The 14859-nt window shown below is 42.5% G+C and overlaps 1 protein-coding gene across 4 annotated transcripts in view; it reads right to left on the bottom strand.

Annotated features, from left to right (window-relative positions):
* shroom3 (shroom family member 3) overlaps positions 1–14859 on the bottom strand; it is a 94429-nt gene that overhangs the window by 49312 nt on the left and 30258 nt on the right. For all 4 annotated transcript variants that reach the window (XM_087790380.1, XM_087790381.1, XM_087790383.1 and 1 more), the window contains 5 exons: positions 10054–10254; positions 9763–10004; positions 9280–9451; positions 9168–9217; positions 8552–9056 (listed from right to left, as the gene is read on the bottom strand). In XM_087790380.1, coding sequence (XP_087646506.1) covers positions 8552–9056; positions 9168–9217; positions 9280–9451; positions 9763–10004; positions 10054–10254 — 1170 coding nt within the window. The remainder of the gene's footprint in view (positions 1–8551; positions 9057–9167; positions 9218–9279; positions 9452–9762; positions 10005–10053; positions 10255–14859) is intronic.

Below are 14859 nucleotides of genomic sequence, written 5' to 3' on the forward strand. Positions count from 1 at the left end.
CCTCATGATGTTTGACTCTGTTAGGACCTCATGATGTTTGACTCTGTTAGCACCTCATGATGTTTGTCTCTGTTAGGACCTCATGATGTTTGTCTCTGTTAGGACCTCATGATGTTTGTCTCTGTTAGGACCTCATGATGTTTGTCTCTTTTAGGACCTCATGATGTTTGTCTCTGTTAGGATCTCATGATGTTTATCTCTGTTGGGACCTCATGATGTTTGTCTCTGTTAGGACCTCATGCTGTTTGACTCTGTTAGGACCTCATGATGTTTATCTCTGTTAGGACCTCATGATGTTTGTCTCTGTTAGGACCTCATGATGTTTAACTCTGTTAGGACCTCAGGATGTTTGACTCTGTTAGGACCTCATGATGTTTGTCTCTGTTAGGACCTCAGGATGTTTGACTCTGTTAGGACCTCATGATGTTTGTCTCTGTTAGGACCTCATGATGTTTGACTCTTTTAGGACCTCATGATGTTTGTCTCTGTTAGGACCTCATGATGTTTGACTCTGTTAGAACCTCATGATGTTTGTCTCTGTTAGGACCTCATTAAGTTTGACTCTGTTAGGACCTCATGATGTTTGACTCTGTTAGGACCTCATGATGTTTTTCTCTGTTAGGACCTCATGAAGTTTGACTCTGTTAGGACCTCATGATGTTTGTCTCTGTTAGGACCTCATGATGTTTGACTCTGTTAGGATCTCATGATGTTTGACTCTTTTAGGACCTCATGATGTTTGGCTCTGTTAGGATCTCATCATCTTTGACTCTGTTAGGACCTCATGATGTTTGACTCTGTTAGGATCTCATGATGTTTGACTCTTTTAGGACCTCATGATGTTTGACTATTTTAGGACCTCATGATGTTTGACTCTTTAGGACCTCATGATGTTTGACTCTTTTAGGACCTCATGATGTTTGGCTCTGTTAGGATCTCATCATCTTTGACTCTGTTAGGACCTCATGATGTTTGACTCTGTTAGGATCTCATGATGTTTGACTCTTTTAGGACCTCATGATGTTTGACTCTTTTAGGACCTCATGATGTTTGACTCTTTAGGACCTCATGATGTTTGACTCTTTTAGGACCTCATGATGTTTGGCTCTGTTAGGACCTCATGATGTTTGACTCTTTTAGGACCTCATGATGTTTGACTCTTTAGGACCTCATGATGTTTGACTCTTTTAGGACCTCATGATGTTTGGCTCTGTTAGGATCTCATGATGTTTGACTCTTTTAGGACCTCATGATGTTTGGCTCTGTTAGGATCTCATCATCTTTGACTCTGTTAGGACCTCATGATGTTTGACTCTTTTAGGACCTCATGATGTTTGACTCTGTTAGGACCTCATGATGTTTGGCTCTGTTAGGATCTCATCATCTTTGACTCTGTTAGGATCTCATGATGTTTGACTCTTTTAGGACCTCATGATGTTTGACTCTGTTAGGACCTCATGATGTTTGGCTCTGTTAGGATCTCATCATCTTTGACTCTTTTAGGACCTCATGATGTTTGACTCTGTTAGGACCTCATGATGTTTGGCTCTGTTAGGATCTCATCATCTTTGACTCTGTTAGGATCTCATGATGTTTGACTCTTTTAGGACCTCATGATGTTTGACTCTTTTAGGACCTCATGATGTTTGACTCTTTTAGGACCTCATGATGTTTGGCTCTGTTAGGATCTCATGATGTTTGACTCTTTTAGGACCTCATGATGGTTGGCTCTGTTAGGACCTCATGATGTTTGACTCTTTTAGGACCTTGTGATGTTTGGCTCTGTTAGGATCTCATCATCTTTGACTCTGTTAGGACCTCATGATGTTTGACTCTTTTAGGACCTCATGATGTTTGACTCTTTTAGGACCTCATGATGTTTGACTCTTTTAGGACCTCATGATGTTTGTCTCTGTTAAGACCTCATGATGTTTGTCTCTGTTAGGACCTCATGATGTTTGTTTCTGTTAGGACCTCATGATGTTTGACTCTGTTAGGACCTCATGATGTTTATCTCTGTTAGGACCTCATGATGTTTGTCTCTGTTAGGACCTCATGATGTTTATCTCTGTTAGGACCTCATGATGTTTATCTCTGTTAGGACCTCATGATGTTTGACTCTGTTAGGACCTCATGATGTTTATCTCTGTTAGGACCTCATGATGTTTGACTCTGTTAGGACCTCATGATGTTTATCTCTGTTAGGACCACATGATGTTTATCTCTGTTAGGACCTCATGATGTTTGACTCTGTTAGGACCTCATGATGTTTATCTCTGTTAGGACCTCATGATGTTTGACTCTGTTAGGACCTCATGATGTTTATCTCTGTTAGGACCTCATGATGTTTGTCTCTGTTAGGACCTCATGATGTTTGACTCTGTTAGGACCTCATGATGTTTATCTCTGTTAGGACCTCATGATGTTTATCTCTGTTAGGACCTCATGATGTTTATTTCTGTTAGGACCTCATGATGTTTGTCTCTGTTAGGACCTCATGATGTGTGTCTCTGTTAGGACCTCATGATGTTTGACTCTGTTAGGACCTCATGATGTTTGACTCTGTTAGGACCTCATGATGTTTGGCTCTGTTAGGACCTCATGATTTTGACTCTGTTAGGACCTCATCATGTTTGGCTCTGTTAGGACCTCATGATGTTTGACTCTTTTAGGACCTTGTGATGTTTGGCTCTGTTAGGATCTCATCATCTTTGACTCTGTTAGGACCTCATGATGTTTGACTCTGTTAGGACCTCATGATGTTTGACTCTTTTAGGACCTCATGATGTTTGACTCTTTTAGGACCTCATGATGTTTGACTCTTTTAGGACCTCATGATGTTTGTCTCTGTTAGGACCTCATGATGTTTGTTTCTGTTAGGACCTCATGATGTTTGACTCTGTTAGGACCTCATGATGTTTGACTCTGTTAGCACCTCATGATGTTTGTCTCTGTTAGGACCTCATGATGTTTGTCTCTGTTAGGACCTCATGATGTTTGTCTCTGTTAGGACCTCATGATGTTTGTCTCTTTTAGGACCTCATGATGTTTGTCTCTGTTAGGATCTCATGATGTTTATCTCTGTTGGGACCTCATGATGTTTGTCTCTGTTAGGACCTCATGCTGTTTGACTCTGTTAGGACCTCATGATGTTTATCTCTGTTAGGACCTCATGATGTTTGTCTCTGTTAGGACCTCATGATGTTTAACTCTGTTAGGACCTCATGATGTTTGTCTCTGTTAGGACCTCAGGATGTTTGACTCTGTTAGGACCTCATGATGTTTGTCTCTGTTAAGACCTCATGATGTTTGACTCTTTTAGGACCTCATGATGTTTGTCTCTGTTAGGACCTCATGATGTTTGACTCTGTTAGAACCTCATGATGTTTGTCTCTGTTAGGACCTCATTAAGTTTGACTCTGTTAGGACCTCATGATGTTTGACTCTGTTAGGACCTCATGATGTTTTTCTCTGTTAGGACCTCATGAAGTTTGACTCTGTTAGGACCTCATGATGTTTGTCTCTGTTAGGACCTCATGATGTTTGACTCTGTTAGGATCTCATGATGTTTGACTCTTTTAGGACCTCATGATGTTTGGCTCTGTTAGGACCTCATGATGTTTGTCTCTGTTAGGATCTCATGATGTTTGACTCTTTTAGGACCTCATCATCTTTGACTCTGTTAGGACCTAATGATGTTTGACTCTGTTAGGATCTCATGATGTTTGACTCTTTTAGGACCTCATGATGTTTGACTATTTTAGGACCTCATGATGTTTGACTCTTTACGACCTCATGATGTTTGACTCTTTTAGGACCTCATGATGTTTGGCTCTGTTAGGATCTCATCATCTTTGACTCTGTTAGGACCTCATGATGTTTGACTCTGTTAGGATCTCATGATGTTTGACTCTTTTAGGACCTCATGATGTTTGACTCTTTTAGGACCTCATGATGTTTGACTCTTTAGGACCTCATGATGTTTGACTCTTTTAGGACCTCATGATGTTTGGCTCTGTTAGGACCTCATGATGTTTGACTCTTTTAGGACCTCATGATGTTTGACTCTTTAGGACCTCATGATGTTTGACTCTTTTAGGACCTCATGATGTTTGGCTCTGTTAGGATCTCATGATGTTTGACTCTTTTAGGACCTCATGATGTTTGGCTCTGTTAGGATCTCATCATCTTTGACTCTGTTAGGACCTCATGATGTTTGACTCTTTTAGGACCTCATGATGTTTGACTCTGTTAGGACCTCATGATGTTTGGCTCTGTTAGGATCTCATCATCTTTGACTCTGTTAGGATCTCATGATGTTTGACTCTTTTAGGACCTCATGATGTTTGACTCTTTTAGGACCTCATGATGTTTGACTCTTTTAGGACCTCATGATGTTTGGCTCTGTTAGGATCTCATGATGTTTGACTCTTTTAGGACCTCATGATGGTTGGCTCTGTTAGGACCTCATGATGTTTGACTCTTTTAGGACCTTGTGATGTTTGGCTCTGTTAGGATCTCATCATCTTTGACTCTGTTAGGACCTCATGATGTTTGACTCTGTTAGGACCTCATGATGTTTGACTCTTTTAGGACCTCATGATGTTTGACTCTTTTAGGACCTCATGATGTTTGACTCTTTTAGGACCTCATGATGTTTGTCTCTGTTAAGACCTCATGATGTTTGTCTCTGTTAGGACCTCATGATGTTTGTTTCTGTTAGGACCTCATGATGTTTGACTCTGTTAGGACCTCATGATGTTTATCTCTGTTAGGACCTCATGATGTTTGTCTCTGTTAGGACCTCATGATGTTTATCTCTGTTAGGACCTCATGATGTTTATCTCTGTTAGGACCTCATGATGTTTGACTCTGTTAGGACCTCATGATGTTTATCTCTGTTAGGACCTCATGATGTTTGACTCTGTTAGGACCTCATGATGTTTATCTCTGTTAGGACCACATGATGTTTATCTCTGTTAGGACCTCATGATGTTTGACTCTGTTAGGACCTCATGATGTTTATCTCTGTTAGGACCTCATGATGTTTGACTCTGTTAGGACCTCATGATGTTTATCTCTGTTAGGACCTCATGATGTTTATCTCTGTTAGGACCTCATGATGTTTGACTCTGTTAGGACCTCATGATGTTTATCTCTGTTAGGACCTCATGATGTTTATCTCTGTTAGGACCTCATGATGTTTATTTCTGTTAGGACCTCATGATGTTTGTCTCTGTTAGGACCTCATGATGTGTGTCTCTGTTAGGACCTCATGATGTTTGACTCTGTTAGGACCTCATGATGTTGGACTCTTTTAGGACCTCATGATGTTTGACTCTGTTAGGACCTCATGATGTTTGGCTCTGTTAGGACCTCATGATGTTTGGCTCTGTTAGAACCTCATGATGTTTGTCTCTGTTAGGACCTCATGATGTTTGACTCTGTTAGGACCTCATGATGTTTGACTCTGTTAGGACCTCATGATGTTTGGCTCTGTTAGGACCTCATGATGTTTGTCTCTGTAAGAACCTCATGATGTTTGTCTCTGTTAGGACCTCATGATGTTTGACTATGTTAGGACCTCATGATGTTTGACTCTGTTAGGACCTCATGATGTTTGACTCTGTTAGGACCTCATGATGTTTGTCTCTGTTAGGACCTCATGATGTTTGTCTCTGTTAGGACCTCATGATGTTTGACTCTGTTAGGACCTCATGAGGTTTGTCTCTGTTAGCACCTCATGATGTTTGGCTCTGTTAGGACCTCATGATGTTTGTCTCTGTTAGGACCTCATGATGTTTGACTCTTTTAGGACCTCATGATGTTTGTCTCTGTTAGGACCTTATGATGTTTGTCTCTGTTAGGACCTCATGATGTTTGACTCTGTTAGGACCTCATGATGTTTGACTCTTTTAGGACCTCATGATGTTTGACTCTGTTAGGACCTCATCATGTTTGACTCTTTTAGGACCTCATGATGTTTGACTCTGTTAGGACCCTTATGATGTTTGACTCTGTTAGGACCTCATGATGTTTGACTCTGTTAGGACCTCATGATGTTTGTCTCTGTTAGGACCTCATGATGTTTGACTCTTTTAGGACCTCATGACGTTTGTCTCTGTTAGGACCTTATGATGTTTGTCTCTGTTAGGACCTCATGATGTTTGACTCTGTTAGGACCTCATGATGTTTGACTCTGTTAGGACCTCATCATGTTTGACTCTGTTAGGACCTCATCATGTTTGACTCTTTTAGGACCTCATGATGTTTGGCTCTGTTAGGACCTCATGATGTTTGGCTCTGTTAGAACCTCATGATGTTTGTCTCTGTTAGGACCTCATGATGTTTGACTCTGTTAGGACCTCATGATGTTTGGCTCTGTTAGGACCTCATGATGTTTGGCTCTGTTAGGACCTCATGATGTTTGTCTCTGTTAGAACCTCATGATGTTTGTCTCTGTTAGGACCTCATGATGTTTGACTCTGTTAGGACCTCATCATGTTTGACTCTTTTAGGACCTCATGATGTTTGGCTCTGTTAGGACCTCATGATGTTTGGCTCTGTTAGAACCTCATGATGTTTGTCTCTGTTAGGACCTCATGATGTTTGACTCTGTTAGGACCTCATGATGTTTGGCTCTGTTAGGACCTCATGATGTTTGGCTCTGTTAGGACCTCATGATGTTTGTCTCTGTTAGAACCTCATGATGTTTGTCTCTGTTAGGACCTCATGATGTTTGACTCTGTTAGGACCTCATGATGTTTGACTCTGTTAGGACCTCATGATGTTTGACTCTGTTAGGACCTCATGATGTTTGTCTCTGTTAGGACCTCATGATGTTTGTCTCTGTTAGGACCTCATGATGTTTGACTCTGTTAGGACCTCATGATGTTTGTCTCTGTTAGGACCTCATGATGTTTATCTCTGTTAGGACCTCATGATGTTTGACTCTTTTAGGACCTCATGATGTTTGGCTCTGTTAGGACCTCATGATGTTTGGCTCTGTTAGAACCTCATGATGTTTGTCTCTGTTAGGACCTCATGATGTTTGACTCTGTTAGGACCTCATGATGTTTGGCTCTGTTAGGACCTCATGATGTTTGTCTCTGTTAGGACCTCATGATGTTTGACTCTTTTAGGACCTCATGATGTTTGTCTCTGTTAGGACCTTATGATGTTTGTCTCTGTTAGGACCTCATGATGTTTGACTCTGTTAGGACCTCATGATGTTTGACTCTTTTAGGACCTCATGATGTTTGACTCTGTTAGGACCTCATCATGTTTGACTCTTTTAGGACCTCATGATGTTTGACTCTGTTAGGACCTCATGATGTTTGACTCTGTTAGGACCCTATGATGTTTGACTCTGTTAGGACCTCATGATGTTTGACTCTGTTAGGACCTCATGATGTTTGTCTCTGTTAGGACCTCATGATGTTTGACTCTTTTAGGACCTCATGATGTTTGTCTCTGTTAGGACCTTATGATGTTTGTCTCTGTTAGGACCTCATGATGTTTGACTCTGTTAGGACCTCATGATGTTTGACTCTTTTAGGACCTCATGATGTTTGACTCTGTTAGGACCTCATCATGTTTGACTCTTTTAGGACATCATGATGTTTGACTCTGTTAGGACCTCATGATGTTTGACTCTGTTAGGACCCTATGATGTTTGACTCTGTTAGGACCTCATGATGTTTGACTCTGTTAGGACCTCATGATGTTTGACTCTGTTAGGACCCTATGGTGTTTGACTCTGTTAGGACCTCATGATGTTTGACTCTGTTAGGACCTCATGATGTTTGACTCTGTTAGGACCCTATGATGTTTGACTCTGTTAGCACCTCATGATGTTTGACTCTGTTAGGACCTCATGATGTTTGACTCTGTTAGGACCTCATGATGTTTGACTCTGTTAGGACCTCATGATGTTTGACTCTGTTAGGAACCTATGATGTTTGACTCTGTTAGGACCTCATGATGTTTGACTCTGTTAGGACCCTATGATGTTTGACTCTGTTAGGACCTCATGATGTTTGACTCTGTTAGGAACCTATGATCTTTGACTCTGTAAGGACCTCATGATGTTTGAATCTGTTAGGACCTCATGATGTTTGACCCTGTTAGGACCTCAACTATTTTTGACTCTGTTAGGACCTCATGATGTTTGACTCGTTTAGGACCTCATGATGTTTGTCTCTGTTAGGACCTCATGATGTTTGACTCTGTTAGGACTTCATGATGTTTATCTCTGTTAGGACCTCATGATGTGTATCTATGTTAGGACCTCATGATGTTTGACTCTGTTAGGACTTCATGATGTGTATCTCTGTTAGGACCTCATGATGAAGAACCTTCAAATAACATTTGGTCAATAATCAATAATATTTACACGTGTTATAAAAGAATAATGTTATCATATAAACAACATTATTCTTTTATATTTATTTATATATTTTAAATTTAACGTAGTAATGTTGCTCCTCAAGAAACTTCTACCTTCAGATCTTTCATTTTTCAACCACTTCATCAAAAACACAAATCCTACCTGTCTGTGTCGTGGTTGTGTGTCCTGAGTTGTGCAGCTTCTGAAGAGGAGTGGTGTTGTTGTGAAGAAGTGTACATTTGGTATCCATTCTCTGAGGAGGACCTTCTGAGCTTCTCCTCCCACAGCTGCTGGCCCTGATCCCTCGCTGGTGCTGAGGTCACCCTGGTGGAGGGAGGACCTGAGCCTGTGTGATGTGGCTCTGGCTGGAGGACTGGAGACACAATGATCCTCCCAGCCTGTGTTGCAGAAGCTGAAGGTCCAGGAGAAGAGGCAGGTCCAAGAGAAGATCCAGGAGAAGGTCCAGAGGAAGGTCCAGGGGAAGGTCCAGGAGAAGAAGTAGGTCCAAGAGAAGATCCAGAGGAAGGTCCAGGGGAAGGAGCAGGTCCAGGACATGGACCTGGAGAAGGAAAGCCTCCACCCTGTCGAGGTCTTGTGGTGGGGCTGCTCTCTGGACTTTTCTCCATCACCGTGTGCAGCTGACACTCGACTCCATAAGAACCTTTGACTGGACACAAAGAGATGAGATCAAGAGTCAAGAATGAGGAACATGAACAGACTCTTCATTGACGTCCTGCAGACTCCTGAAGGTCTCACCAGGTGTTTGTGGAGAACATACCTGGAGCTACTGGACCACTGGAGTGATGCCATGAGTTCTTCTGCAGTGACCTGAGACCAGGAGATGAACGACGGCATCAGACCATGAGATGATCTTCAAAGTCCAAACTGACCTCAGAGAACGTGTGTTTTCCAAACTGGACCAGGAGTTCGGCCTCTCATGGTGTCTGAAGGCTTTGTAGCTGTCGCTACGTCGCGGGGGAGCCGGCGCCCCCTTCAGGTTCTCCGCAGAACTGTGGCTGGACGCAGGAGACCAGATGGCTCCGACACTGTGTCGGCTCAGAGCTGATGAAGAACAAGAAGGTCAAGATGATTCATCGAGTCAACTCTGGAAATGATGAGATCCATTAAGTTGGATCATTGTTTGTGTCATTGACCTTCATGTGACCTTCACACAGATGTGACGTGAACATTAACATTTCAACACAGTATTTTTTCGACCAATCAGACGTCACTAAAGGTTTGCACCACAAGTAAGTGTGTGGTCATGAGAAGTTCTGAGGCTGAAGATGTTGAGATGAACGACATGTTTGCATCAAAGAGAACCAGATGTTTCTGCAGCTTCATGAGAACATCTGTGAGAACAGAGACTGTACCTCGAGAGTCTCCGTCAGTCAGCAGTGGAGAGTCCTTGGTGCTCAGATGTTCCTGCTGAGCATCGTAGACCTTCTGCAGGTATGGATGGTCCACCATCTCTGCACCTCTCTGAGGAACCGTCTCCAGCGAGAAGGAGCGCTCGGGGCTGAAGGACAGGTAGTCTGGGATGCTGGAGCTGGTGGAGAAGGAGGAGTAGGCGGAGTCTCTCTTGCTGTGCAGGAGGTCCATGCTGCCCGACGACCTGGAGACAAGCATGAGTGTCCGAGGACCTTCAGGGTCACCTGTGTTACCTGGCGGAGGTGAGATGCTGGCAGGAGGAGAACGCTGCCCTGTCCACATGATGACGAGCGCTGTGAGTCGTGGTGAGGAGGTGCGAGGAGTGAGGAGGCTCCAGACTCTCCAGGCTGCCCCGAGAACTGTACTGGTCCGGACTCTTCCTCAGGAGGTTCGTGCCAGAATCAAAGCCTCCGGAGAGATCCGTGGATGAAGCGCTGAAGGACATGAAGGACATGAAGGACATGAAGGACATGTGGATCAAGTGGCACCTGTTAAATCGAACTTGAAAATTCAGAAAAAATGGTGCCCTTGGACAAATGAAGATCTCTGAAGAGTCTGAAGAGACTTTGTCGAAAGACTGAGCGTCTCTGGAAGTCCACTAAACTTGAGGTGCATAGACTTCACCTCAGGGATCTGATGTCTTCTTACAATGAGATGGTAGAAACTGCTAGATCTGATTACATCAGAAAAGTGGTAGCAGCCAATAGGAAAAACCCCAAAGTTTTGTTTGACACGATTAATTCTCTCGTGTCTCCTGCTCCTCAAATCATGTCTTCTGTGAAGCTGACAGCAATGATTGTTGAGGTTTTTACTGACAAAATTGAATTAATCAAAGAGAAAATCTCTCCCCCTTTGTTTGGAACCCCTACTGTCTCTGAGCCCCTCTCCTCCTCTTGGTCCTCCTTCACTGCTGTATCTTTGGGTGATATTTTGGCACTAGTGAACAAGATGACACCCTCCTCTTGTTCAGATGACGTCCTTCCTTGTAGGCTTTTCATCAAAGTATTTGATGTAATTGGCCCCTGGGTTACCAATATGGTGAACCTCTCCCTTTCCACAGGGGTTTTGCATTTAAACCATTGTGGAGCCTCTGCTCAAAAAACCAGGCTTAGACCCAACTGACCTCAGTAATTTCAGACCTATTTCTAAGCTCCCTTTCTTGTCCAAGATCTTGGAGAAGGTGGTGTCCGAGCAGCTGTCTTTGTTCTTGGATCAGAGCGACATCCATGAGAAGTTTCAGTCTGGCTTCCGTAAACATCACTCTACGGAGACAGCTTTATTGAAAGTGTCCAGTGACATCATGATGTCGGCTGACTCTGGTAAATTCACTGTTCTGGTTCTCTTGGATCTGTCTTCAGCCTTTGACACAGTTGAACCAGATCCTGCTGAGAAGACTGAGGGATGAAGACTGTCTGGGTCTGTGTTAGAATGGTTCTCATCTTACCTTTCTGGGCGCAGTTTTAGTGTATCTGCCAATCAAATGAGGTCTGAATCGGCAGATCTGTTGTGTGGAGTCCCTCAAGGTTCTGTTCTGGGTCCTTCATTGTTTTTGCTGTACTTGATTCCCCTCGGTAAAATCATTCAGAGATTTCCAGATGTTTCTTATCACATGTTTGCTGATGACATCCAGCTCTACTGCTCTGTTGATCCAACTGAGCTCCAGAGGCTGAACTTTGTCAATAGTTGCTAGAAATCAAACAATGAGTGAAAACACTTTGAAGCTAAATGTGGACAAAACTGAAACACTGGTGATTGTTGATGATAAGGTTCCAGGGTTGAGTCAGTACTTGAGTGACTTATGTCAGTCTGTCAAACTGAGCCTGAGAAACCTGGGTGTTGTATTTGATAAAGACATGTCTCTTGTTCAACACTGAAGAAAACTGACCAGAAACTGTTTCCTTCAACTGAGAAAAATCTCTAAACTCAGGAAAATGTTGTCAGAACATGATCTGGATCTTATAATCCATGCGTTTGTTTCTTCTCGTCTGGACTATTGTAACAGTTTGTTTTCATGTCTTAACAAGAAGGATCGTCTCGTCTGCAGTTGATTCAGAACTCTGAGCCGCTCTAGTAGAAGAACTCACATTTCTCCGATCCTTAAAACTCTTCACTGGCTTCCAGTTTCTTTCAGGATCAACTTTAAAATTCTGGTTCTTACTTTCAGATCTATTCATGGTCAGGCCTTCATGATCTGATCCAGACTTACACCCCAGCTCGGGCTCTGAGGTCTGTGGATCAGAATCTACTTATGGTTCCACGCACACGACTCAGGACCAGAGGAGAGAAATCTTTTCAGGCTGTTGCTCCTAAGCTTTGGAACGATCTTCTCTCTCTTTGCGCTTGATGATCTACTGACTCCTTCAAGAAACATCTGTGTTTGATGATCTACTGACTCCTTCAAGAAACATCTGTGTTTGATGATCTACTGACTCCTTCAAGAAACATCTGTGTTTGATGATCTACTGACTCCTTCAAGAAACATCTGTGTTTGATGATCTACTGACTCCTTTAAGAAACATGTGTGTTTGATGATCTACTGACTCCTTCAAGAAACATCTGTGTTTGATGATCTACTGACTCCTTCAAGAAACATCTGTGTTTGATGATCTACTGACTCCTTCAAGAAACATCTGTGTTTGATGATCTACTGACTCCTTCAAGAAACATGTGTGTTTGATGATCTACTGACTCCTTCAAGAAACATCTGTGTTTGATGATCTACTGACTCCTTCAAGAAACATCTGTGTTTGATGATCTACTGACTCCTTCAAGAAACATCTGTGTTTGATGATCTACTGACTCCTTCAAGAAACATCTGTGTTTGATGATCTACTGACTCCTTCAAGAAACATCTGTGTTTGATGATCTACTGACTCCTTTAAGAAACATGTGTGTTTGATGATCTACTGACTCCTTCAAGAAACATCTGTGTTTGATGATCTACTGACTCCTTCAAGAAACATCTGTGTTTGATGATCTACTGACTCCTTCAAGAAACATCTGTGTTTGATGATCTACTGACTCCTTCAAGAAACATCCGTGTTTGATGATCTACTGACTCCTTTAAGAAACATCTGTGTTTGATCTACTAACTCCTTCAAGAAACATCTGTGTTTGATGATCTACTGACTCCTTCAAGAAACATCTGTGTTTGATGATCTACTGACTCCTTCAAGAAACATCTGTGTTTGATGATCTACTGACTCCTTCAAGAAACATCTGTGTTTGATGATCTACTGACTCCTTCAAGAAACATCTGTGTTTGATGATCTACTGACTCCTTTAAGAAACATCTGTGTTTGATGATCTACTGACTCCTTCAAGAAACATCTGTGTTTGATGATCTACTGACTCCTTCAAGAAACATCTGTGTTTGATGATCTACTGACTCCTTTAAGAAACATCTGTGTTTGATGATCTACTGACTCCTTTAAGAAACATCTGTGTTTGATGATCTACTGACTCCTTCAAGAAACGTCTGTGTTTGATGATCTACTGACTCCTTCAAGAAACATGTGTGTTTGATGATCTACTGACTCCTTCAAGAAACATGTGTGTTTGATGATCTACTGACTCCTTCAAGAAACATCTGTGTTTGATGACCTACTGACTCCTTCAAGAAACATCTTAAGACGTTTCTATTTGTTCAGGCTTTTCCTTGAATTTCTGGAACTCCTGTGTTGTTCTCAGTTTTATCTTGATCTTTAAAGTATGTACTTTATTGAGTATTGTTTTGATTGTTTAAGCGCTTTGTGACCCTGGTCTGGAAAAGCGCTATATAAATAAATATTACTTACTTACTTACTTACATGAAGCGCTGAAGGACATGAAGGACATGAAGGACATGAAGCGCTGAAGGACATGAAGGACATGAAGGACATGAAGGACATGATGGACATGAAGGACATGAAGGACATGATGGACATGAAGGACATGAAGGACATGATGGACATGAAGGACATGATGGACATGAAGGACATGAAGGACATGATGGACATGAAGGACATGAAGGACATGAAGCACTGAAGGAAATGAAGCACTGAAGGACATGAAGGACATGATGGACATGAAGGACATGATGGACATTAAGGACATGAAGGACATGAAGGACATGAAGCACTGAAGGAAATGAAGGACATGAAGGACATGATGGACATGAAGGACATGAAGGACATGAAGGACATGAAGGACATGATGGACGTGATGGACATGAAGGACATGAAGCGCTGAAGGACATGAAGGACATGAAGCGCTGAAGGACATGAAGGACATGATGGACATGAAGGACATGAAGGACATGAAGGACATGATGGACATGAAGGACATGATGTACATGAAGGACATGAAGGACATGATGGACATGAAGGACATGAAGGACATGATGGACATGAAGGACATGAAGGACATGAAGGACATGAAGGACATGATGGACATGAAGCGCTGAAGGACATGAAGCGCTGAAGGACATGAAGGACATGATGGACATGAAGCGCTGAAGGACATGAAGCGCTGAAGGACATGAAGGACATGAAGCACTGAAGGAAATGAAGCACTGAAGGACATGAAGGACATGATGGACATGAAGGACATGATGGACATTAAGGACATGAAGGACATGAAGGACATGAAGCACTGAAGGAAATGAAGGACATGAAGGACATGAAGGACATGAAGGACATGAAGGACATGATGGACGTGATGGACATGAAGGACATGATGGACATGAAGGACATGAAGGACATGAAGGACATGAAGGACATGATGGACATGAAGGACATGAAGGACATGAAGGACATGAAGGACATGATGGACATGAAGCGCTGAAGGACATGAAGCGCTGAAGGACATGAAGGACATGATGGACATGAAGCGCTGAAGGACATGAAGGACATGAAGCACTGAAGGACATGAAGCACTGAAGGACATGATGGACATGAAGCGCTGAAGGACATGAAGGACATGATGGACATGAAGGACATGAAGGACATGATGGACATGAAGGACATGAAGCACTGAAGGAAATGAAGGACATGAAGGAC

Source organism: Callionymus lyra, chromosome 5 (assembly GCF_982586985.1).
Source record: "Callionymus lyra chromosome 5, fCalLyr1.hap1.1, whole genome shotgun sequence".
In the NCBI taxonomy this organism is placed as follows: domain Eukaryota; kingdom Metazoa; phylum Chordata; class Actinopteri; order Syngnathiformes; family Callionymidae; genus Callionymus; species Callionymus lyra.